At 46.2% G+C, this 26,493-nt stretch overlaps 1 protein-coding gene across 1 annotated transcript; it reads left to right on the top strand.

Annotated features, from left to right (window-relative positions):
• Positions 1–281: 281 nt before the first annotated feature.
• On the top strand, positions 282–26,011 carry Rxrg (retinoid X receptor gamma). The gene is made up of 10 exons (XM_035445812.1): positions 282–315; positions 395–642; positions 9,676–9,820; positions 12,220–12,399; positions 16,043–16,203; positions 16,310–16,439; positions 17,940–18,072; positions 19,406–19,497; positions 20,781–20,886; positions 25,864–26,011. Exons 1-10 carry the CDS (start codon positions 282–284, stop codon positions 26,009–26,011), a joined length of 1,377 nt encoding a protein of 458 aa, XP_035301703.1.
• Positions 26,012–26,493: the final 482 nt, after the last annotated feature.

The raw sequence follows: 26,493 nt of genomic DNA, 5'->3' as shown, positions 1-26,493 counted from the left end.
GGAATCTTGATAAAGCTCGGGCACCTGTTCGTTCACTCTATTCCTCACATGGGCATTGACTTGCTCTTCCTGACTGACTGGCCCAGGACACAGTCACAGGGACCTGGGGACTTTGTGAGTCATGCCATTGTTGTGCTTGCCGTGCATATCGTTCAGGCCACAAGGGATGCAGAGTGAAACTCAGAGAACTAAGACATCAGTGATTTCCTCTTCTAGGCCAAGCCTTCTGCTATCCCTGCACTTGGCTTGTCTGAGCAACTAGCATTTGTAGGAGTGGCCAAATGGAGGGGATCTACCCAGGAAGCAAGATCAGAGGTAGGCTAGGCCTCTATCTCCACAGGAGCCCTATCTTTGCTTCCCTAACCTCTCATGACCTATGGTTTTCCTTTCACAGGCTCCCCTGCCCACACTGGCTCCACATCCATGAGCCCATCAGCAGTCTTGCCCACAGGGAAGCCAATGGACAGCCACCCCAGCTACACGGACACTCCAGTGAGTGCCCCACGGACACTGGGTGCTGTGGGAACCCCCCTCAATGCTCTCGGTTCTCCCTACCGAGTCATCACTTCTGCCATGGGTCCACCCTCAGGAGCATTGGCAGCCCCTCCAGGCATCAACTTGGTGGCCCCACCCAGCTCTCAGGTAGGTGTTATTTCTCTCCAAGTTTAGATTATCGATCTTCAAGGTCTATGGTTGCTCCTAGGATAGACTGCGGACCAGACTAAGAGCTTATGCTGGAGCCATAGCTCACTGTGGGCTTTCTGAAATGATTGGATTGTCTCTTATAGACTGCTCTCCTTTAGGACCTCACAGCCTCTGAGAAGTCCTAGGGGCTTAACAATAAGTCTCTTGTGGTCCAAGAGACTGTGGCCACAAGGCCATGTCTCTGGTGGGTTTAAGGATGTTTGTAGAACCCTTTCATTTTTCTTATTTAATAATGAGTATCTAGGGCAATGGTTCTCAACCTGTGGATTGCGACCCCTTTGGGGGGCTCATATCAGATATCCTGCACGTTAGATATTTACATTATGATTCATAACAGTAGCAATGAAAATAATCTTATGGTTGGGGGTGAGGAACTGTTTCAAAGGGTCACAGCATTAGGAAGGTTGAGAACCACTAATCTAGGTGGTTGGAAAAATGGCTCCACCTGTGTAGTGCTTGCCATACAAGCATGAGGAACTAAGTTCAGATCCCTAACCCCCGAAAAAAGCAGGACATGGCATGCGCCTGTAACCCTAGTGCTGGAAAGATAGAGACAGGAGGATCGATGAGTGTGGCATCCACACCTCGACTAAGTCTAATGGAACCTCCATTTGTGGAGTCCGAGCCATGACTAAGTCCGAGTATTGGGCAAAATCCTGGAGATTTAATTAAAAACCAAACCATCTGGACACTCATGCTATGTGCGTCTGCCCCTGTTCCAGGGAGTGAGCAGCCTTATATACAGACTTGGGCACAGTAGCAAAACCCCAGGTGTAAGAGCTCGTGTTTTGATGCCAGTGGAGTAAGGCCCAGGCTGTAATCCAGGACTAGAAAACAGGATGCACCTGTGGTTGTCAACTCACAGAGACTCCGTGGGGGCTGGGGCCCAACATCTCCCAACATCTCTCCCAACACATGAGGGCTTCCTGGCCACTCATGTTAACCTCTTATCTCAATACATATGTGTATTTACACATGCATACTTATATACTCACAAAGGAATGATTATCTAGGCAACGAGATACTATATGCTTTTGTTAAAGGGAATACAGAAACGATCAGGGCAAGTCTTTGCTAAGCGTTTTCAACTGAGAGGGGAAACAGGCAGGCCCAGCACATAGACAAATCCAGAACTAGGTATACATATATCCACATTGTGTTGGAGACTAAGGGGAGTCAAGGAGAAAGCATGACCTGAATTCTGAGGGTCTCCTGATGCCGTGGAGAAAAGGTGTGTGCACAGCTGCTCTGTGGGGCCCTCAGGATGGCCAAATGGCTTTGCCTTTCTTATAGGATTGGTAGCTTTTCCCTCTTGGAGTGGTCGGCCACCCTGTAATAATGCTATATAAAAATATAATCCCCAGACTGGAGTGCTGAGTGATTAAGAGCACTTACTGCTCTTGCAAGGACTTGGGTTTGGTTCCCAGTGCCCTTATGATGGCTCACAATGACCTGTAAGTCCTGTTTTAGAGGATTCAATGCCCTCTTATGGCCTCTGCAGACACTTCAAAGATAGAAGTACAAATATCCATTCAGGCAAAACATACATACACACAAAATAATACTTAATAAAATTCTTTAAAGAAAAACAATCCTTAAGTCTTCAAAGCTTGCAAAAACAACTATTTAACTCCAACTCAAAGATGTCGTACTTCGTAAGGGCCAGAGTATGTATGTGTATATGCACATGTGTGCTCAGGCCTGTGGGCAGGCCAGCGTAGAGACCGGAAGTCAGCTTTGTGTGTCTTCCTCAATCATTTCTCAATCTTTGCTTTTGAGACAGGGTCTTCCGCTGAGCCTGTAGTGCAATCCCTTAGCTAGACTTGCTGGCCAGTCAGTTCTTAGGATCAGCCCACCTCCATCCCTAGCACTGGGGATTCAGATGCACAACACCACGTCTGGCTTTCATGTTTTGGGGATCCAAACTCATGTTTATACAGTGGTCCTTATCTACTGAGCCTTCTCTCTAGTCCTGGGCTGTATGTGTGTAATAGTTTCCCACCTTTGATCTTGAGCTGAAGCATTGCTGAAGCATTGCTTTCACCTTACTGCTCTTCACCTTACTGCTCTTCAGACTGTAGCATCACCATTCCTGGAGTTTATCTGCCGACTTACTATGCAGATCCTGGCACTGGTCAGTCTTCAAAATTGTGTGAGAGAATTTCTTATACCCCTTTGCTCTGACACCCAAGAAACGTTGTGCTTGCTACATCATGCAGTGTAATCATAGCATTCTGTGTGACACACATTCAAGAGCAAGACTCAAGGGGAGCAGAGAAGGAACCTGTGGATTGCCCGATCATGGGCGCTAGGGCCTAAGAGGACTTGGGTGGCTGTCAGAATGTGGAATATGCATGCCACTTCCTGCCTTTAAGAATGAATGTGCTTTGTTTACTAAGTTTCTTTTCTACAAACACGTTCAAGGGATGAGAGTGAAAGCCTGGCAGTTGGAATGACACATTGCAGTGTAAGGGTGAAAGTTGGGTTTTGCAAAGGGCATTGCCATTCATTTAAATAGATGGGTCATGGTGGCTCCTATCTGTAATCCTAATGCTCGGCAGCCTGAAGCAGAAAGATCCCTACAAGTTCAAGGCCAACTGGGAAGCTATAGAATGAGCTCCAGGCCAGCCTGAGCTATAAAAGAACGTAGGGCTGGAAGACAGCACAGTTGGCAAAGTGCCTTCTGCACAAGAATGAGGACCAGGGTTTGATCCCCAGAACCCACATATAAACCTGCGTGTGGTGATTGTGCTTGTAATCCCAACACAGACAGGGGAATCCCTGGGTCTCAGTGGCCAGCCAGGCTAGACACACCAGTGACCTCCAGGGCCCTCGTGAGATAACCTGTCTCAAAACACATGGTAGATAGCTACTGAGGAATACTATTCGTGGTTGATTTCTGTTTTACACACACACACACACACACACAACTGGTTAGTTCATGAATAAATGCATACAATATAAGTAAAAACTGTGAAGACTTAGAGTGCCTGAGTGCTATTTGACTCCACCTTTGGGGGTATGGAAGTGCTGTAAATGTGGCCTATAAACCAGGGTAAGTTGGGAGAGTGGCAGGACCTGTGGGTAGGTAGCCAGCAAACACTGTCTCTCCGAGGCTGCTTTTAGTAATCACAATGGAGACTTCTGACTAATCCAAACCTGGCAAATAAATTCATCTTCAGAGCCGTGTGTCAGGGCCGCTATTCCTGGACCATATGCCTGTACAGAGGGATCGGGGTTGAAAGGTCAGCTGAAAGCTGCAGGCCTGGCCAACTGGGCTGTGTGCAGAGGCTGGGCCAAGTTTGGCTTTGGTAGCTATATTAAGCTTGCCAAGTGCTGGTGAAGCAGCCTCAGACAGCGAGCAATGCTCTGGGCTTGGGATCCGGAACCACACGCAGCAGAACTTTGCCCAGTTAACCAGGTGACACACGGCAAAAGGTCTTGGTGTTAGCCACGGAGACCTAGACTCTGAGGCTTTGGGTAGGGGTTGTTCCTACATCCTGTCTTCTCTGCTCAGCACTGGGCCTGTGGGAGCTCGCCACCGAAGCATGCTGTGACCTGTAAGTACAATTCGGGAGTACTGAGGGGAGGAAGTGCTCCGTGGGGGAAAGCAGATGGGGTCTCCCACTCTGCCCTGTTGTTTTTGTCTTTGAAGTCCTCTGAGTGCACCCTGAGTTTTCGATCTTGAGGACCAAGGAGAACTGAGCTGGCGTGGATTGGAAAGGACCGTGTGACCTTTCACAAACCACTTTAGCTCATTTTTGTTTGAGTTTCATTTTCTCTACTGTGGGGCACAAATGCTTGCCCTGATTTTCCCAAAGGGATTTTAATGAATGTCAAAGGAGATATGGATTTGAAAAATGCTTCTCGAGTTCTGTAATGCCCTGTGGCAGCCAGAGGATATTATTATTACTGTTATTATTATTAATCCTACATGGTATATACTATACAAACTGATCCTTGATTCAGGTACACTGTGTTGCTGAAAGGTTCTGGAGAAGTTTGTTTCAACCAGTATTCACAGAGCCATGCCCAATTCTAGGTTGTTTACATACAAAAATAAACATACACAGGTGACTGAATCACACACACATATGGTGTATACATTATATATACATATATATGAATTATACACACATGAATTATATATACACATGCACATACATGAATCATATACACATATATGTTACACATGAATTACATATATGTATGTCTATATGATTCAGTCCCTTTTGGGAGCATCTTAGTAGCGTGAGCAATTTTCAGATACCAGATCTATATCCAAGAAGGCACCTGTACACTTTTCATGTAGCTATTTAGTCTACAGATTTCATTGTGTATGTATTCACCCAAATGCTCCTGTGCCAAGTGCTGTATATTTTCCAGTATAACTCTGTTGGACAGTCTCTGAAAAGGTTGTATATAATATATATTTGGTGTCTCCCTCCTCTCTCTCTCCTACTGATCCCTGCTGCCTGACCTAGACACTATCCCTACTGATTTTTTTGTTTTGTTTCGGTTTTTGGCTTGGTGATTTATTGACAACTGAGTTCTTACCCTGTCAAATGTTTGCATTTTTATAGAAAATATTTTCATAAAACTGCAAATACTATAGTTGGAATAGACTTAAAGATTATCCAATCTGATGAGAAAAAGAAATCAAACATTAAATCTGCAAGAGAAATTGTATTTAGAAGTCTAATATTCATGTCAGTTAAAAAAAAGACTTGGTTAGCTGGGCATAGTGATGCTCACCTGTAATACCAGTACTTGGGAGGCAGAGGAAAGAGGATTGTTTCAGAGCTAGCCTGGGATACAGAGTGAGACCCAAGCCCACAAGTCAGATTTGGTTGAAGCATGTTCAACTGGCCACTGGCTGAATCTGCACTGAACAGATGAGCCAGTATGCTCCTGTCCCATTCTGAGGGTGCAGCCAGCCTGCCTGCAGTGGCAGGTCAGATCGCCCGCTGAATTTCAGCTCTAAAGTGCCTGTTTCAGCAGAGCTGCCTCTAATGGAACGAGACAGCTAAGGTTCAGGGACTTTGGGGCCAGGCAGCTAATAGGTCTGTATTGACAACAGCTGCCTTCCATTCCCTGCACCATTGTCTCAGCCCACACAAACGCCAAGCCAGGGGTGGATGGAGGAGAGAGCATCAACTCATTTGTCCTGACCACGTTGTCCCAGCACCACTGGAGATCCTGAAGAAGAGAAGTGGGAGGGGGCTGCTGACTCAGATGGGGAGAGAATGTATAAACTGCTCTGCTCCTTCATGGGCTCCTGGTCAAGGAGGTAGGGCAAGGATACGGTGGAGGAAGAATGATGACCTGGGATCCAGGAACCTGGGCACCTAGCTCCAGGTATTAGACCTAGTGAGGTACCAAGTGGTCTTTTCCCATCCTTCCTCAGTCTGCTGAGTTTGAAAGCCAAATTCCTCTGCTCACAATTTCTAGTGGCCCCTAATTGCCATCACCCTTGCCTGGCCATTGAGCCACCAAGACCCTGCCACTGCCCATCTCTCAATCTCATCTACCACCCACATCCGCCCCGTGGGCACAGTTGCTCCCCAGGCTCTTGGGCTTCTCTTCAGGACCTCACTCCAAGCCTTTACCAATCATTGGCCCACCCACCCACTACCAATTGGGGGCAGGTTTTATTTCAAGTGCTGCCACCTTCAGGAAGTCTTCCCTGATCTCACAGGTTATAATCTTTCCTTCCTAAACTATCCCACCTGATTTTACTGGACAATTCCTGGAGGCAGTGCCTGCATCTTCTTGCTTGTGGACCAGCCAAAGTGTTTCTGAATGAACAAAAGAAAAAACCCATTCCAAGAACAGGGGGCTATGGAGATGGCACAGTGGGTAAGAGCACAGGATACACAGGCATGAGGACCTGAGTTCGAATCCCCAGGACCCACCTAAGAAAACTAGGTATGGTTACCGATATGCCTATAATCCCAGCCTTGCTTGGGATGGAGAAAAGATTGTTGGAGCTTACTTGCCACCAGCCAAGCTCCAGGCTGAGCAAGAGACCCCATCTCAAGATAATAAAGGTGAATAATAGAACAGAATACTCACCATCTTTTTCTGGCCTCTGCACACGCACAGGCACACACACACACACACACACACACACACACACACACACCTGAATAGTTCACAAATGTCTACCCCTTCATCCCTACATAGAATAAAAACAGGAAGACCTCTTTGGGTTGTTGTGAGGACTTTTGGTAGTAATTGGCATTGATCTAGCTTCCCAGAGATGGTCACATGCATTGCTTACTCTTCTGGTTACTGCAAGATGCAGCTGCAGAGCTAGGGGATGAGAGGGAGCTGTGACCAGCTATAAGGCTCACTCTCTGAGCTCATCTGATGGACTGGCTTCCAGTTTATGGAACCGAGAATTAACTGATGTGCTCTTGGGGCACTTAGGAAAAGCTGTTGCAGTGATTCATACCATGCCAGTGGTTCTTTTTTTATTTTAATGTATTTATTTTTAATGATTTGTTTTTATTTTATGTACATTGGTATTTTGCCTGCTTGTGTGTCTGTATGAGAGTGTCCAATTCCCTGGAACTGGAGCTACAGACAATTGTAAGCTACCATGTGGGCCAGGAATTGAACCCAAGTCCTCTGCAAGAGCAGTCAGTGCTCTTAACCTCTGAACCATCTCTTCATCCCCCCACCTTTTTTTTTTTTTCTTTTTTGAGGCAGGGTTTCTCTGTACAGCCCTGACAGTTCCAGAACTTTTTCTGTACACCGGGCTGGCCTCAAACTCACAGAGATCCCCCTGCCTCTGCCTCTCAAGTGCTGGGATTAAAGGTGTGTGCCAACATGTGGTGATTTACTTTTTACCTGTAGAGGTATATCAGTGCCATCTGTGATGTGATAGAAGTCCCCACTGCAAGAACAGTCCTCAGACCCACCATATCTGAGGACCTCCAGGCACCAGCCATGGGCATCATTTTCTCTCCACGTTCCCAGGTGCAGAACTTGTCTATGCTACACAGAAGCAGGATAAGATACTGGGTGTGGCTCCAGATAGCCTGGCTTAACCTCGAATAAAAAGAGGGAAGGAATTCTTCCATCACACATTTTCATCCATTATACAAATTAACAAAATATTCACAGCCTTCAACTCAGAGCCCCTGTCTGTCTTCCATGCTCAATAAATATTTACTTATCAAATTGAAAGCCTAGTTTTTTTAAAATTTATTATGTATACAGTGTTCTGTCTGCATGTATCCCTGAAGGACAGAAGAAGACACCAGATCTGATTAAAGATGGTTGTGAGCCAACATGAGGTTGCTGGGAATTGAACTCAGGACCTCTGGAAGAACAGCTAGTGTCTTAATCACTGAGCCATCTCTCCAGCCGTAGGCCAGTGGTTTTAGAAGGAACCTAACTTTATGCTATTGAAGGTTATTGGGCTTTCTTCCTATACCAAAGTCCCAGAACAGAGGGAAATCCTGCTTCTGGTTCAGTTTGGAGTTACAGATACATGGTTAGACAATATAATTAAAATTTCATGAAGATCACAGGAAGTCCGTGGACCCTGTGTTAGCCCTTAGATATTTTCCTGATGTTTCCAACTGATACACTTGTACGGACTCGAACCACTTTCCTTTCTCTCAAGTTGCATGTTCGTTCTTTGTGTGTGTGCGTGCGTGCATACGTATGTTTATGTGTGAGCTTGCCTGTTGTGATCATGGGACAACTTCAGTTGTTCTTCAGGTGTCATCTACTTCTGTCTGTCTTTGTTTCTTCTTTCCCTCTCCTCCCCTCCTGCTCCCCGCTACTCCCACTCCTCCTAGGCCTCCTCCCCCTTCTTTTGATGCTGGTGTTTCACTGGCCTGGAGCCTGCTGCTTTGTCTAGGCTGGCCATCCAGAGAGTCCCAGGGATCCACTTGTCTCCACTCCCCAAGCACTGGGATTCTGAGCACATGCCACCACATTTTGACTTAAAAAAATATATCTATAGCATTTACTCAGGCGCTCACACTTGCACAGGAAAGTACTTCACTGCCTGAGCCTTCTCTCCAGCCCCTCATATGCGGGTTCTTAATTGTGCATATTCTGACTCCTCAAGGAAACCAAACATCTTTGAGGATGAAGTGATAGAACTTCTAGGTTTTATGTCTCCCTCTGCCCAACCAAGAACACTGCTGTGTGCCCACAGACTGTTTCTGACTGGATGACTGCCTCAGATTTATTCAACTTGTTTTCTCTGATGACTACGAACACTGAGCCTCAGCTTCTTGGACACCTTACAGGCACCAGGATAAGTGGGGAGGAGATGGTCACTTTTGACAAAGGATGTGGACTAGGAAAGTCAAGATATCCATTTGTACCAGCTCCATGCCATGGGGGGTAGGGGTAGGGGCTTACCAGGGGCATTGCAGGGACAAAACATTGGTGCTGGCATCTTCAGTAAGCTCATAGAGGTGAGTCACGCACCTGCCCTTCCATTTTTTTCATGAACCCCCAAATATGCACTTTTATTTTGTGTCTCAGCCCTGGGGAATGTCTAGTGATCAACTAATGAATTGTTTTTCATTTTGGGGTGGAGGGAGAAGGCTTGGCTTTTAGCATCTGTATGTCTTGCCCAAGGGCCATAGTGCACTGCTGAATCTGCAGTCAGTAGCTGATAAAAAATTTAAAGTCACACAGCTGACATAGTCTTATGTGTGCAGTACAACTCAAGTCAAATCACATGAGTAAAAGAAAGAAACACAAACAGCTTAATAGAGGTGTGTTGTGGTGCTCTGGTTATGTTTTAGCTTCTAAAAATGAGTTCTTTCATCTTGGGCATTTGTCCCATGGTTTTACATTCCTGTCACAGATGAACAGTTGGGGAACTCTATACTTGGAAGTTACTTCTTGAAATGGAGCTAAGTACATGCTCCTTGCAAGAGGCCTGGGAGATTGGGCTAATCCTGCCTATGTTTTATTCTTTGTCTTTGTTTGCAGCTAAATGTTGTCAATAGTGTCAGCAGCTCTGAGGACATCAAGCCCTTACCAGGTCTGCCTGGGATTGGAAACATGAACTATCCATCCACCAGCCCCGGGTCTCTGGTGAAACACATCTGTGCCATCTGTGGAGACAGATCCTCAGGTATGGGTCCTCTGAGACAGAGTTCCAGAGAAGGGTTCCCTCCACGCGTGTACTGCACCTGGTGAAATGAAAAGGCCCTTTAGAGTGGTCCAGCTGGGGACCTAGCCTGTAGATTTCATTCATGGGGCCCAAAGCCTGCAGGTTTCTATCTTGAAGGATTAGCTTCAGTGGAAATATTTCAGAGGCTCCTCTCTGGAATAACACAATTGCAAACGTGTCTGGGATTGAGACATTAAAGTGACGATCAAATACCCCATGCTAGATTTTTCTTTAATTTTTAAAAAATTATTTCTTATAATCATAAAATGTCCCAAATACATGATTTTAAAACCAATTAAAAAATGGGAAGAATCATAAAAGTACAAAGAGAAAGTAAAAGATTTCCCCATGGAAGAGAAATTCTTTCCTATTTGAGCATGTTTCATTTTTTCCTTTCACAACGTGGTAGATTTTTTCAAGTATACATCAATGTGTTTCCGTTGGCTTGTCGTCTTCCATTTTGCCAAAATTGCTTCTTTCCCTTCCTCTCCATTCTTTGCACTCTGACTTCCTCCTCCATCAGTTTTGAGCACATTTGAGTCTGAGAATGAGAGTGACAAGCATGGGTGCCTGCTTGTGATGCCAGCATTAGTGGTGAGGCAGGGGGATCATGAGTTTGTAGTGAGCCTGGGTTACACAGTGAGACCCTCTGTCCCAACTAATTAAAACAGGGAGAAGACAGAGCATGTCCTGACTATGGCAGACCAGGATGGCTGACTTAACATCTCCCCAGCCTCTAATCAAAGTTACTACGGCAGGCTGTAACATGGGAAGCCACAGGTGCCTCAGACTTCGACAGCTTCATGGCCAACATTTGCTTTACAACTCATTTTCAAATCATGAAGACATGGCTGTTGCCATGACGGAATGTCAGTCACAGCCTGACAGAGCATTTTCTTTGTTTTGGTTGCTTTAATTGAAAGTAGTAGGTCCCTTCATGTGTAGCAAAGCCATGGGATGACTGTCATACTATGGTCAAATTAGGGTCCTGCTTCTCAAAGTTAAATATCTCAGAGATGAAAGTATTAAGGTATCTGGGGCCAAGACGAAGGGCCATATTTATCATTACTGTGAATTCAGAAAGTTAGTGTAGCCAGGTAATTTGGCACAACTTATCATCAAGCAGGCTGTCTCTAGCCCCCACTTCATAGGGTGATCTCCACTGACAGGTAAGCTCTGGGGTGCGTGAAGTTACATTTGTGAGTTCTCAGGGACTTCACATGGGTTTTAGCATCAACAGAAATAAAACAGAATTAGATAATTGGGTCTGTGGCTATATGGAACCACATTTTGTATCCTAGAGGCGGACCTAAAGTGTTTTAAACAATCTGCTTCATTACATTTTCAAGGTCTGTGACTCCAGTCATGTGACCATAGCTGCGTAGTATACAGCATAGAGACTTTCCTTATGGCAGTGGTTCTCAACCTTCTTAATGCTGCAACCCTTTAATACAGTTCCTCATGTGTGGTGACTCCCAATACAATTATTTCATTGCTACTTCATGACTGTAATTTTGCTGCTGTTAAGAATGATAATGTAGATATCTGATATGCAGGATATCTAATATCCCCCATGAAAGAGTTGTTTGCTGCCCTGCAAAGGGCTGTGACCCACAGGTTGAGAACCAGTGCCTTAGAGCAAGCATTGATTGACTCATGGTAGCTGTTGGAGACAGGTGTGGCAGGCAGCTCTCTTGACACAAATAATCTGTTCTTGCCAGGGATACCTATAGGACCCAGAGACAGTGAAGCATACAACCAATTATTTTAGATGAAGCAAAATTACTGTCTATCAGAAATGTATGCCCTATTTAAGATTGAGTATAATGTTACACTGTAAAGATTTTATAGCAGGTTTTTTGTTTTTTGTTTTTTGGTTTTTTTTTTTTTTTTGCACCCACAGGCAGTAGCTCAGGAGTGTTCATAGTTTACAGTACAAGATGATGAGTTTAATGGGTTTCCTGAGACCTTGGGTTCATTTTGAGAAATGTCAGTTAAATCAAGGTTCTTCTCCTGCCGGATAATACATCTTTTATTTGTTATGTACACTAAAATATTGAGCTGAGGTGGGGCATTTGCTTATCCAAATCCAAGAGTTGCTTTGATAAAAATAAATGTCAATAAAATCTTGAGGTCAGAAATTTTTTAATGATGCTGTCTGGAGTTGGAGATATGGAGGGAAGACACAAAAAAGGTTATTTATGCTTACTTTGCATCCTGTGGTGCAGCTAGCACTCTCTGGGAGTTGTTATTTGTGCTTAGGGGCTATAGCTGTTTCCTTGGGGGGTAGTCCCAGGCTTCTTTGCCATGAGAAACCCAAATAAATACAAGCGGTCTATGGGATGCTATCTTGTACCCAGGAAAGCACTACGGCGTATACAGCTGCGAAGGCTGCAAAGGCTTCTTCAAAAGAACCATAAGGAAAGACCTCATCTACACCTGTCGGGATAACAAAGACTGCCTCATTGACAAGCGCCAACGCAACCGCTGCCAGTACTGTCGTTACCAGAAGTGCCTGGTCATGGGCATGAAGAGGGAAGGTGAGGTACCCCACTGCTCCTCTCTACTCAAGGAGAGCAGGCTGCATGCAGAGAGATATGAAGTCAGAAGCATAAGGAAGGTCCGGGCTGCTCACTGGACTCTGTGGGAGGGAGAGGTTTGATGTGGAGGTTAAGATGAATCTAAGTGCCACAGTTTCTCCAGGCTTACCTCCAGAGCTCATAGGGCCAGAGACGACTCTTTCTCTGTCATCTCTCTTCTCTGAGAGTCCAAGGACAGGTGTTCACACAGGGCCCTCTCCATTTCCCTTCCAGTAAATGGGCAGCAGGACTCGGAGCTATTAGAAGCCTTGTTCTCTCTGGCTTCAAGGGAGCACCAGGCTGACCTTCCGGGTGGAATTGGCTTCCTGCTATAGTCTCACTGCAGGCTTGTTGATGCCATCTAGGATTTATAACCCCGGTCTGCAGCAAGTCATTTCACGTTGGCATATTCCTCAGTCTTTGTGGATTATTGGCATTTACAGGTCTGGCAGACCGGCCCTCTCAGTCCCAGAGAGTGTCACCAGGCATTGAAGTGATTTCATCTTTTAATTTATAGTGTGAGTTAGCGGGCTATCCTTGTGTCAGAGAGTAACAAATCTGAAAGTGCCTTTCCCTCGTTGTCGTTCTTGCTTTAAAAGATCGAAAGTCATCCTGCTAAGTAACACAAATAAATTGAAGTGGGCAGTTAATTAAGTAGAGGGCTTTGTGCAGATGCCTGGTGTTCCTGGGGACTCTTAGTGCTGGTGCAGGATGCCCTCCCCTTGCAGTAGGACAATCGCCGAGTCGTTCCTTCAACACCTCTTGTGGGTTTGAGGAAATCTGCCAGAAAGAAACAATGAAGGAACAGGTCATTGAGCCCATGCATAGAGGGAATGCCATCAGTAAGGAAATATGACAGGAGAAGGATACCTTTCAGAATCACCCAACCAACAGGAACCAGCTCACAGATGAGGAAAAGACCCTAAGAGCCAAATGGTGTCCCAAGCTGCCTCTCTGTGACTTTCCTTAGTAGAGACACCAGTGTGAACAAGATGGCCAAGTCAAGCCATTCCCCCACCAAAACATCCAGATTTCACTAAGAGAAAGGGGGAAATCCTTGCTATGGCTTCAAGGATGTACATGGTGTAGACATCCTTTGGTCCTGCTAGTTCAGCCTATCCTAGTGCCCTAGGAGCAGTGTGGAAGGTCTGTAAATGGGCTCCACACTGCTCCTACTTGTCTTAGCTTTTGACTTCAGACAGGTTATCTAGGTTTTCTGTGGTTCACAGTACCCCAGAGAGTTATTGGAAGGGGTTAAATGAGATATAATAATCTATATAAAATATCAAGTATGAAATATAGCTTCTGATCTGGAAAGTGCTCCATTAATGCCAGCTGATGGAGAACCTGAAAATACACAGTAACTGGAGGCTGGGACCATTTTAGATCAGCTAGTAGTTGTTCTGGAGATATCGTTATGTATTGTAGCAGGAGCGGAGGGAATCTGCCATGTAGAATGGCTTCTAATAATGATATGTTGCTTCAGTTTTAACAGTGAGGTTTATAGTACTCATAGGAAGAGGGAATAGCCAATTCTTACTCAATTAATGGCAACTGGGAATTGAACCTAGTTTCCTGAAGCCAAGACTTTCTTAGAAGCTACAAGGTTATTTTCCTTGAGTGTCACAAGTCTGTCAGAAGACGATCACAGAAAGAACTTGACTTGAAAGAATTTGGTTTTTAAAATTCAGGACAAGGAGAAATGGATTGATTTCTTAAAGATAAGTGCAATAACATTTAACTTCAACCAAAAAATCCGACTGAGAGAAAAACATGCACTGTAGTTCCCACAGGTTATCACGGAATGAAGACTGACAGAGTGAACTGAAAAAGAATGAGGAAGAAAGGGAAACACAGAAAGAGGAAGGGACCCGGTGGGAAGACTGGGGGAGAGACATAAGCCCATAGGGCAGGAAGACAAAGGGAAAGGAGAAATAAATATTCCATCAAAACTTTTACAGTTGTTTTGGTAATTCCCACAAATCTATCTCAGTCAGTGACTGCAATTCTAGCCCCATGGGCAAAGAAGCAAGGCTGGGAGGAGGCTGAGTGTCATATCTGAGAGCATCTGCATGCACGTGGCCAAGATACATTTGAAAAGATTTCTTTAGCTCTGAGGTGTGTGTTCACTCTCCTCTTGCATTTCCTCCTCTCTACTGAGAAATAAAAGGAGCTTACGATAAGGATATGGAGCTTGGGATAAAGATATCCTTTATTAGAAAAACATCAGCCAAACACAAGCCAGAGCGTGCCAGGGGCAGCAAGGCAGTGAGGCCAGAGAGAAGGGGCTTCTATGTGCCTTGCTGCCCCTTAAAACCCTGTCATGTGTCATCCTGACCTCACCTTGACCATGCCATGACAGGCATGGTGAGGCACATCTGTAGCCACCTTCTAGCAGGCATGGCTTACACTGTCCCCTACACCTTTCTGTTGTCTTTCAGTTTCTTCTCTTGTCTGATCCCTTTGTTTATTTTCTCCATCCTTCCTATACTCTTCCTGTTTCTGTGGGCCACATAATATTACTACCTGGTTGGGATCATTAGTGGTGGTTTTAGGGCTCTTCTCTGGCCTCAGGAAACCAGTCTCATCCTTCACAAGAGAGACTCCATATGCAGCACCCCAGTTCCAGCCCTTCAGACAGCCTCTGTGGCTCATCATATCCTCAGAGGATAAGGGCTCCTTGGCCTTTGGAATGGGAACAGTGAGGGAGAGACCTGGAGGGAAGGCTACTTGGAAAGGTCCTTTAGCAAGTTAGAATTCATTGCTTTGTATGAGCAAACTATCTTCCAATATTGAATTCTGCTCACTGCTGCTGGGACTAAACTAGAAACAGCAGCTTTGTAGATGGGAAGGAACCCAACAGAAACTCTTCACCTTGAGAGGGCAATGTGGGGTGTGGGGTCTGCCTTGCACCCCAATGTGTGGACCAAGAGTTCTGCGAGCTAGAGTGAACTTTGATGAAAAATTCCAAGTTTGGGGAATGCAGAAGTAACTCCAGCCTACACCTTTGCCTATGTGCCCTCCCCCACCCATGAAATCAGTGCACATTCTGAAATGTCTTCTAGGTGACATCCCTCCACCCCTTCACTTACTAAATCCCCACAGCTGGCTCCCTGAAGATCTTCCCTGACAAGTCGGATCAGGTGATGTTGTGTTCAGGCTGGTGCACAGGGGCCTACCTAATGGGACGCGAATGCCAAGGCTGATGTATAGGATCTGACAAGGGGAGTTTTTGCAGCGATGGGCTTGCTCCTTAACCGCTGCAAGCTCACTGCTTGTCAGAACCAGTAGAATAGGAGGGATAATGTACACAATGGGGTTAGCAAGGAGATGGTAGCACCTTCGAAGAAGGGTGGAATTGGACCTTAGTGAAGCTAAAACAGCAATATTAAGAGGGTCTTTGTAATGCATTGGAAACAATATGACCCACCTTTGTCCCCACAAGGAAACAGCTTTGCTGTCTTTGTTCCACCTGTCAGCATTACAGTGTCCCTGGTTCAGTACCACGATGAGTCCATTTTATACAGGAGAAACTTTAGGCAGGTGACTGTCCCACACTGGTCCTTGGCACTCTGTAACCTCTGTCAGTCTTGCCACATGCCAGCTGTGCAAGAAGAAAGGCAGAGGAGCCGGGAGCGAGCCGAGAGTGAGGCAGAATGTGCCAGTAGTGGCCACGAAGACATGCCTGTGGAGAGGATTCTAGAAGCTGAACTTGCTGTGGAACCAAAGACAGAATCGTACGGTGACAGGAACATGGAAAACTCGGTATGCTGTCAGAGCTCCATCCAGCTTCCATTTCCTGACTGGGGTTGGAGGTCAGAGAGGGTTATTTAGAGTCCCAGGACCTCATGGGAATGTGTTCCTTTTTCAGACAAATGACCCTGTTACCAACATATGCCATGCTGCTGACAAGCAGCTCTTCACCCTTGTTGAGTGGGCCAAACGCATCCCCCACTTCTCAGACCTCACCTTGGAGGACCAGGTCATTCTGCTCCGGGCAGGTAAGGCATTGGGGTTCCTCTTGTCCTGAGACAATCCCCTAGGCTACTATTTTGAAATGACCCATGGGACCCAAAAGGAGCAACTTGCAATTGATACTTTTTTTGAACTCATTATATAGACCAGGCTGGACTCATGACGCTCTGCCTACCTCTGTCTCCCAAGCACTGAGATTAAAGGTGTGTGCTGCTGTGTCTGGCCTTCATTTGATGTCATTTACAGACCTTTACATTTAATGTAATGTACATTTAATGACAGTCCCCAAGGACTGTCATTCCCAAATGAAACCCCATTCATGGAAGAGTAGGGCTTTTCCCCCATGCAAATGTTTCTGTGGTTTTATAATTTACATTTAATTTCAAAGTCTCATAAATAACTTTACTGAGGATAATTTGAAGCAGTATCTTAACTGTAAGACTGGCAAATGGAGATAGTCCCTCTTCACAGGTGAAATAAGAAAGCCAGAGATTTGGGGGACTGGGGAGATGGCATGGTGGGTAAACGTGGGTGCTGTACAAGTGGAAGGAACTGAGACAGGATCCCCAACACATGTGTGAAGAGAGAAGTTGGTTGAGGCTGCATGTGCCTATCACCCAAGCTCTAGGTGTTGGGAGTGGCATGGAGATGGGAGGATTTCGAGGGCTTGTTGTCCAGTCAGTCTGCAGTTTCACCAAGGGGCCCCATGTCCCTGAGAATAAGGAGAAGAGTGATAGAGTGGGAAGGCTAAATGTCCTCCTCTGGCCTCACACCTGCACTCACACATGTGCACACACACACAAACACACTAGGGGGGGTAGGGGAGAGAGAGAGAGAGAGAGGTAGAGAGAGAGAGAGAGAGAGAGAGAGAGATCTTTCTGCCAGGCCTGTGTTACTTGAGGTGCAAGCTTTCCTCCATTTTAAGATTCTTTGTGCTACAATCTTGTCGCCCATATTGGAGACGCTGCAGTCTGTTGGCATCTGCCATAGCTCCTCTTTGTCACAGAGCCATCAGGGAGATGAGGACTGGCCGAGCATTTGGAACCAGTCCACTCACGCATCCCTGTTAGATGATGAGTGATCACCGAGTGTCCCCTGAAAGCGACATACTGTGCTGTTGCTATAGATGACACCAAAGAAATACAACTAGGTTGTCAGGTGCTGGAACAGAGACTATGAGGTACAGTCACTGTCTCCATCATTCAGCTAACAGTGACTATTGTCTGGTAAAGCTCCAATTCATATTTGTTGTCAACGACGACAAAAAGAGTCCCTGTTCTCAAGCTGTCATTCTAGTCTGCCTCTGAGAAACGGCAGGAGTTTATGCAGAGCCACGAAGTCAGGCAACTCTAGCCCTGTCCTTTCTTTTGTCACTAATTACATATGTCACCTTGAGCTGTGTCTTAACCTCCCAGGATTTTCAGTTCTGCTTTCATTACATGGGATAATAATCCATGCATTGCTGACTATCAAGGAAGTAGGAATGTGGTTGCTTTTCCCACAAGGTCTCCTCTCTACACTTGCAGGGTGGAATGAATTGCTGATTGCCTCCTTCTCCCACCGCTCAGTATCTGTCCAAGATGGCATCCTGCTGGCCACAGGCCTCCATGTCCACAGGAGCAGCGCTCACAGTGCGGGTGTTGGCTCCATCTTTGACAGGTTGTAATTCCCTTCTGTTTTTAGGATTTGCACACCTTGTATGCATGCACACTGTGTATACACACACTTCTCTCTTCTCCCCTCTGTGTAATGCTCATGTACAATAGGCCGTCCAAACAGGTCCATGTGACTATATCAAAACAATTTCTTTCTTATATGGAGACAGTGTCTCATTCTATAGCTCGAGCTGGGCTTTAGCTTGTAATAATCCTCCTGCTTCAGCCTCCTGAATGCTGGGATTATAGGTGTGAGCCCAGTTTCCAGAGACTATTAAGCATGTGAAAATATAAATCTAGAGACCTAGAGAGGGATTTAGGCAAAGGTGATTGCAACAAAATAGAGCCAGTCAGAGGCTGGCATCATTGCTTGGCGGAGGGAAGGGTCTGCTACCCTCATGCTTTTGACTTGGGTGGCCCATGACATCAGCTGGTTGGCTGCAGGTGGGGAAGGAGGACAGCATATCATAGAGGCCGGGGATGGAGAAAAGGGTCTAGGATGCGTCTTCAAGAGGCCTGGTATGTTGGGCTAGCATTTTTCTTCTGGACTCTTTCTCTCTGGATGCCAGATCTCTTAGGCTACAGCAGAAGCAAGCTCAGTCAAAAAGTGACACCGTGACAGAGACTCTCTCCCTTAAATGTACTAAAGTGCATTAAAAAAATACATGAAGAGCAATATAAATACAGTATAAAGTATAATATATCATATAAAGTATACATTAAATAAATAAAGTAATAAGTAGATTGGTTACTTCGAGCTAAAAGAATGGGTTTCTGGTAAAAGGAAAGAGAAATCTGAAAATAGTCTATTGAGTTCCAGGACCCAGCCCCCCTTCCTCTACCCACCTCATAAGCGGTCTCTTTGGGAGACATACACGCTTACTTTAGACGAGTCTACCTCTTCACCATCCTTTTCCATGAGTGCTCAAGCACTCTCATGGTTCCTGGAGATACTCACCCTTTGACCTGTGCTGCCTTCTGTGGGTCCTTCTACATGTATAGTGCTCTGGGCTGGCTTTTCCTGCTGCATTTCTCATGCCCTTCTCTTCCCTGCTGGGAGGTCATTGTTCCTCCCTGGTGAGCTCTTGAACTCTGGAGGCAGTAACTCACTGGACTTTTCTGTGTAGTGTAGTTTCCACACCAGTTCTTCCTCCACACTGTACGTTCCTTAGGATGAGGGACTTTGTTGTCTCCCTCCCTGTACCCAAACACCTTCAGCAGTGTCTAGAAACTGAGTAGGCCCACCACAGGTAGACAGATAGTGATGGAATTCATTGCTCGTCCTTGGCCTGGAACTCATGCTTCTCTCCTCCTTTGTCCCTGCATCCTGTGAACAGAGTCCTCACTGAGCTGGTTTCCAAGATGAAAGACATGCAGATGGATAAGTCAGAGCTCGGGTGCCTGCGAGCCATTGTGCTCTTCAACCCAGGTGACTTCTGCTTCACTTCAGCCACTGTCTGGGGGTCATCCCTCTTTCAAGGTTACCTCCAGGGCTCTGCTGTTGCTGTCCACGCCTCCCCCACACTGCCAAGCTCAGCTCAAATAGGACAGCTTCATCCCAGAACCCATCAGCGTATAGAGCTCTGTCCTCTCCACAGCCGTCATGAAAGTGTTGTAACTGTGTGTGGAGTTTGGTTAGGTGTGTGTGGAGGTGGGGGGGCGGTGCAGCTGGAGACTATGAGAAATGACATCGACTCACTGTGAAAGGAAGGGGAAGGTAAAATGTGGTCAGATTCTGAGTATGTCTAAGTCACTGGTATCTACTGGTGAATTAGATGTAGGGTGTAGAAGAAAGTTAGAAGTCAAATATGTCTCAGGGGTGGTTCATTTCCCAGAACAATTATAGACATGGAATTCCCATTCATTTGACATGGTTAAATCTCCAGGGGGAGCAAGTTCTAAGGGTGAGTGCTGGAACCAGGATTTTGTCTTTGGACAATGAGCTTAGAGATGGGCAGTAGACATCCAAGAGAATTGACTTCACAGGAGAAGCTGAGACCAAAGATATATAAAGATATATAGTTAAGAGCTGCCTACCTCTGACTGAATTGGGAGGCAGCCACAAACCTGATGAGAGGTCAATTATGAGCAAAGACTTCGGAGAAGAGGGCTGGGGACCGAGAGCCTCACAAGCTGGCAGGAGAAAGAACTGTCAAAGGAGCCTGGTGTGTGGTCAGTGGGAAGGGTGTGACATCTTGGAGGTCCAGGTGCAAAGGAACTCAAGAGGAGGAAGTGGCCAGCTTTATCCATGGCTGCTTGCGTGTCCTGTCTTCCGAAGTGTGATGTGACATATGGGCACCCTTTAGCTCCAGGATTAGGGTGGCACTGATTCTGCCCATGTGTAGGCTTAGTTTCCATTCCCCATCTCACCATGCAGCCATGCTCAACATATAGAAAGCATCCCGTAAGTGTGTGAGTGTCACTTTTCCAGACAGGCCTGGATAGAATTAAACCCTCCTTAAGTCAGAAGAGAGTTCACTCACTATTAACAGTTGAAAATCCTTAAAACCGAGCATTTGTGAGGGAGCTTATACACAGAAAGGTCAGCCATCTGACACCGTGATCTGCTTACTTCCCAGTTGTCCCCATGCTTGGGTTCCATGTGTCTCTCCTAATGCTGGGGGAGCGGGGAGGCCAGTATGATAGGGACACTGTCTGGAGAAGTGTCCTGCTGAAGCATTAACCAGAAATCAAATCCATTGCTCTCTGCAGATGCCAAGGGTTTGTCCAACCCCTCTGAGGTGGAGACTCTTCGAGAGAAGGTTTATGCCACGCTTGAGGCCTATACCAAGCAGAAGTATCCGGAACAACCGGGCAGGTGAGTGAGTGATGAGAGAATGCCAATGTTAACAACACAGCTCTTCCTCATGCCCATTGACTGACCTCCTCCCGTGCTGCAGGGGCTCGTAAACCTACCGGGCTTACATCAGCACAATAAGATACAGGTTTGGTTGAGGATAAGGCCTTACCCGTCTAGATCACTTCACCATAGCATTGGTGCATAAAGCAATGGCTGTAGACAGAACAGCATCTTGCCCCAAGAGCTTGTGGGTTTGCTTGGTGCTGTTTCATTACCAGCATTCAAACAAAGTTTGAGAACATTTTAAATGCAAAGTTCAGAAGTGAATTCATGACCTTTTAGTAGTTTTTATTACAATGTATCGTTATGATGGCTGTGCTTTGTTACTGTTGTTTATCTCTTACTGTGTTTAATTTATAAATTTAATTTTTTTCATTGGTACATGTGTATGTATGTACACATACATACATTTTCCTGTATCTATGCATAGGTTTGGTGGTATCTTCAGTTTCAGGAATGCGCACAGGGCATTGGGACAGATTTTCCTCAGATGGGGAGGTGGATTGGCATACATACTTTTAAATGCTGAATGAACAAGGAAATGAATGGATTTATAAGGAGTGTAGTCTCCATTCTACCAAGTGACAGACTCAGAAGGGAGTCACTTAATTGAGATCACAAAGCTGGTCACTGGTAGAGGTGAGAGATGAACTCAAGCCTCTGTGAAGTGACAGCATTGCTCTCACAGCCTCTACCCCATGGTGACTCTGGTGCAGTACAAAGGACAGGCAGGCTCCAAGAGCTGCTGGTCCTAGACATCCACCCATGTGGCCTTGTTACACCTTCTAAAGCATTATTATTTGGTTTAAACAAACCTCTTTAAAAGTTTCCTACAAAGTATGGGGAGCAAAGAGTTTTCCCTTTCTGCAAACTGACAAATGAGAACCTGTGATCCTCACGTCTCACAGAAAACTAGTGAAACAGAAGACTGCATAAGACACATTAGTTTTGTCTTTAGGATTAATTGTTTACCCCCAACACACACTAGTGAATTATTCCTCAGTGGCGTCAAATGTTCAGCAGAGGCAAAACTGTTTTGTCAAAGGTTGTGAAGAAATCAAGTGGTTGGGTTTCAGCCCTCAGTCAATTAATAATCAGGCTACTGTATTATTAGACGTTAAGCAGTGATAACAGACTCATCAAAGCCAGTAACTCAGCCCAGTGGAAGTTCTTTCTCATCCCAGAATGTAGGTGGGCACTCAGTATACAGAGGCAGCTCTCTTCCTGCCAACACTCAAAGGTCCCTGCTCCTCCTTGTGGCTCCAGTATGCCCCAGAGTCCTCTAAGTGATGGAGAGGGGAAGGCAGAGGAACAGAGAGGAGAGGAGCTCTGTGGATGAGGCATGGATTCTGAGAGGCCTTCTGCCCTCTTCTAGTGACTAAAACAGTCCTGTGATCTAGCCAGTCATGGAACGTCAAGGAAGAGTCAGGGGCACTCAGTGTCCACTTGGTGGCCATTGGAAAGAATCATAAGGACCCTGCCCTGAGAGGATGAAAGGGCCCTGGCCCTGCATCTGGCAGTTACAAGCCCTGGGCAAGCCACATTAGCAGGACTCTCTGAGCGGGTGCTCTCCACCAAAGCCTCCAGCCCCCAGATCCTATTAGACCTGCTGTCCTCCATGCTGTCCTCTTTTGGAACGAACTCTGGATCCGGCCATTAATTATTAAGAACAAAAGCACATCCCAGGATAACCTGACTCTCTTTCCTCCCAACTACAACAGCAGGGTCTGCTTTATTAGAAGAAATAGTCGTTAGAATCAGGTAACAACATTTTATTGTAAATATTTTGATATGCTTACACAGAGATTGTAGCTACAGATGTGAGATTGTGTCTTTCATTGCAATGTTTTCCCCCTTTGGCCATCCTTGGAATTTTTTTTTTATCAGATTATTGAAAGCAAAAAAAAAAAATCATTTCCTGTAGTTTTGTCATAATTTTGCAATGTGCTTGTATTTTCAGGTCCTTAGTCATTGCCCTGTGACCGTCATCTAAATTGTTTCTAAGTATCACTTTCAAGATTTTAGAACCACTACCTCTAGGCCAGTGGTTCTCAACCTTCCTAATGCTGTGACCCTTTAACGACAGCCCTTCATGTTGTGGTGACCCCCCAACCATAAAATTATTTCATTGCTACTTCCTACTGTAATTTCGCCACTACTATAAAACATAATGTAAATGTCAGCTATGCAGGGGTCGAGACCTAAAGGTTGAGAACCATTGTTCTAGTTGCTGGGGAGAGAAGCCAGCTCTGAGCTGGGAGTTCAGAAAGGGGGGAGAGGCTGTGTCCCCCCGTGTGTCCTGGGTTTTTCTAGCATACCCTGAACAAGGGTTGACATCTGACAGCTCACAGGAGGTTTGGCAGGTGCATGAAGGGAGTCACGTGGCTCATTAGGCAGGTAACTAACCTTAGGTAGGCAGGTGACCTCTGACTTGCATGCCTGCGCGTCCCAGCCAGGGCACTTGCCATAGTGGAGGAGTGCTGCCACTTTGTGGATAGAATTAAGCAGTGCACGTCATGGGGCCCAAGGTCTTAGACAAAGTTGAAAGCAGAAATCAAAGCAGGGTGCAGAACTCACACACATCTTGCGCGCACAGCAAGCACCTTCAAAGGCTGCCTTGCTGCCGACACACCAGCCAGGAATGCAGTGCCAGTGTCTACTGATGCCTTCTGTTAGCCCCGGCCTTAGTTCCCAGACCCAGCACCAATAGCATAGCTAGTGACTGGAGAACACTGACAGCAGCAGTACAGGATGCCAGCATCAATCTCAGTCCAGCCCTGCACGTTAAAGGGCAGCTGGGTAGGAGGGCAACCTGCTCCTTAATGCACTGTCCCTGTGCATTAAGAGCTCTGAAGTTTGTGTTGACAGTGACATAGATCTTTATTTTTTTCATGTAGAAAGAAGTGATCCCTGCTTCCCTGATGTTTTCATCTGGTGCCAATTTGTTTTTCTTATATCGATTTTCTTTATCTTGTTTGGACATATGTTCATATGGGTATGTTCATGTATCCAGATGTGCAGAAGGCAATCTCAGATGTCAATATATAAGTGTTGGCCATCTTTTTTTTTTTCCTTTTTTTGGGGGGGCGGACAGGGTCCTTCACTGGTCTGAAACTCACTGATTATTCTGGGCCCAAGGACACTCGGGTCTCTTTGAGGCTCCTCCTCAAAGCTGTGATTACAAACTCACACCAAAATATTTGGCTTTTTTTTTCTGTGAATACTGGGCATCGAACTCAGGTCTTCAAATTTATATGGTGAGTGGTGTTCGGACGGAACTATTTCCTCAACTTTGCTGCTGTATTTTTAACTGTCATGTGACATGAATATAGAAGTGTGCACTTTTGCAAGGAACAGTGAAATTCCAATTGAAAACTTTTCCTTGAAATGAAAATTTCAAGCCACGTAGGCAAACCGAAGAACGTTTCAAATCAAGGGGCCAAATGGACCTTGTCACACCTTGTGTGACACAAATTTCCCATGCCACTTCCTCCCTTCCCTGGTCTCACAGTGACTATCCCCATTATAGAAAGTATGGGCAAATATTAAAGTGTGTGTGAATGAGAGAGTAAGGATGTTTGTGTACACACGTATGTGAGATTGTACATGTATGGCAGCCTGAGGGTGCTTATGCAATAATCTGTGTGTATGTGTGTATGTATGTATGTACGTAAGTGTGCATGTGTAAGTAAGGGTATGCACAGGCCATGTTGGGGTGTCTTTCTTGTTGCTCTGGCAAAAACATTGGGGAAAAGCACCTTGGCTTAACAGTTCCTGAGTGATACTGTCTGTCATGGTGGTAGGCAGAGAAGCCTGGTGACAGGAGCAGGGGGCAGCTGGTCACATTGTGTCACACTCAGGAAGGAGAGCAAACATGAAATGGGGGTAGGCTATATGTGCACCCCCCCACCCCCCGTGACTCACTTCATCTAGTGAGGCTCCACCTCCTAAAAGTTCCTTCCATAACCTTTCTAAACACGCTTCTAGCATGGGGAACAGGTTAAATACATGAGCCTATGGGAGACGGGTCATACTCACACCACAACAGGGGGAAGGTGAGAGTGCATTAAGGGATGTGTGCACGTGTGCGAGTATGGGACTGGCACATGTGTGCGTGCGTGCGTGCGCGCGCGCGTGTGTGTGTGTGTGTGTGTGTGTGTGTGTGTGTGTGTGTGTGTGCATGTGTGTGTGTGTGCGCGCGTGTGTGTGTGTGTGTGTGTGTGTGTGTGTGTGTGTGTGTGTGTGTGTGTGTGTATTTTCTCCCCAAACAGACTGGCTCCTCAGAGGCAATCTCTTCTCTCTCCTCTCAATCTAGTAAGAAAGGTCAGAGGAGGAAGCTGGCCATGTAAATTAGTAGTGCCTGGTTAATTGAAAGTGAAAGCTTGGTTTTGGAAACAGACTGAGGTCACACAGCCTAAAGTAACCAGCTAGACTGTGAGGAAAAGCAGGGTCTCCTCAGAGCAAGGCAGGGTCTGTGATCATGCCTGGTACATGGCAGGTCCTCACATGTGTTCATCTAGTGGTGTTAGCTGTCCCAGGAACAGCACACCTCGTGTGTCAGGCCCTGTTGCCAGGGCTCACACTAATCCTGGAGACCCCTGAGGGATGCAGGGAAATGGCTGGCAAGGCACGCCATGTCGGCCATACAGTTCCATGACTGATGCAGGACTGCGGGTTGTTCTGGAACATGCTGTAGAATTCAAGACTGCCCACATGCCATGGGACCCTGGCTCCTCTGTTCACGTGAACCAGCCCTCTAGCTGGTTTCTGAAGTTCTCAGAAGCTCTCGAGGTTGCAATCCTCCAACTCTTTCATCTCTGCTTCTAGGCTTTTCTATGGCAGCTTGGTGGAGACCTATCAGACAGCCTCTACCACCACAGCCAGGTGCCTCCTCTGGCCATTCCCTAGTCACACTGTCCCTTGGCTTCCCTGCAGGTTTGCCAAGCTGCTGCTGCGCCTCCCAGCTCTGCGCTCCATCGGCTTAAAGTGCCTGGAGCACCTCTTCTTCTTCAAGCTCATCGGGGACACGCCCATTGACACCTTCCTCATGGAGATGTTGGAGACCCCACTGCAGATCACCTGAAGATCCTCAGCTGCAGCTCCCCCCACCCCCAGGGTGACCGACCCATAGGCTGATGTGTATGGAGCCCTACCCTGCACAGTGTCCCCCGCCTCCCACTCTGACCTCCCTTCCTGTCCCCAAAATGTGATGCTTGTAATAAAGACAATGTTTTTACACATGCGACTTTTCTAGGTGGAGTTTTGTATGGATGTTAAAGGTGACCCTTCGTCGCTATCTAAGGGGCTGAGGTCTTTCTGGAAGTTCTTGGGAAGAGCAACCAAGCCTCTGTACATATAATTGGTTTAAATTATTTTTTCACTTGCCATGGAAAGCAAACAAATGGAACAGAAAATAATAAATATGATATTGGCACTGCTTGGAGTATGTGGTGTGTTATTGTGCAGCTGGGCGGCTCTCTGGGTTGTGGAGGATGGGGCCTGGATGTAGGTTAGCACTGGCTCTGTGGTCCAGGGCAGGGGTTAGGAGCTGAGTTGGACTGAAGA

Source organism: Cricetulus griseus, chromosome 5 (genome assembly GCF_003668045.3).
Source record: "Cricetulus griseus strain 17A/GY chromosome 5, alternate assembly CriGri-PICRH-1.0, whole genome shotgun sequence".
Taxonomy (NCBI): Eukaryota; Metazoa; Chordata; class Mammalia; order Rodentia; family Cricetidae; genus Cricetulus; species Cricetulus griseus.
This window is presented reverse-complemented; position numbering and strand designations above follow the sequence as displayed.

Coding starts and splice junctions, on each gene's coding strand:
- Rxrg (XM_035445812.1), top strand. CDS start 282: ATGGAGGGGATCTACCCAGGAAGCAAGATCAGAG. Junction 643..9,675: donor TGGCCCCACCCAGCTCTCAG/GTAGGTGTTATT, acceptor CTTTGTTTGCAG/CTAAATGTTGTCAATAGTGT. Junction 20,887..25,863: donor TATCCGGAACAACCGGGCAG/GTGAGTGAGTGA, acceptor GCTTCCCTGCAG/GTTTGCCAAGCTGCTGCTGC.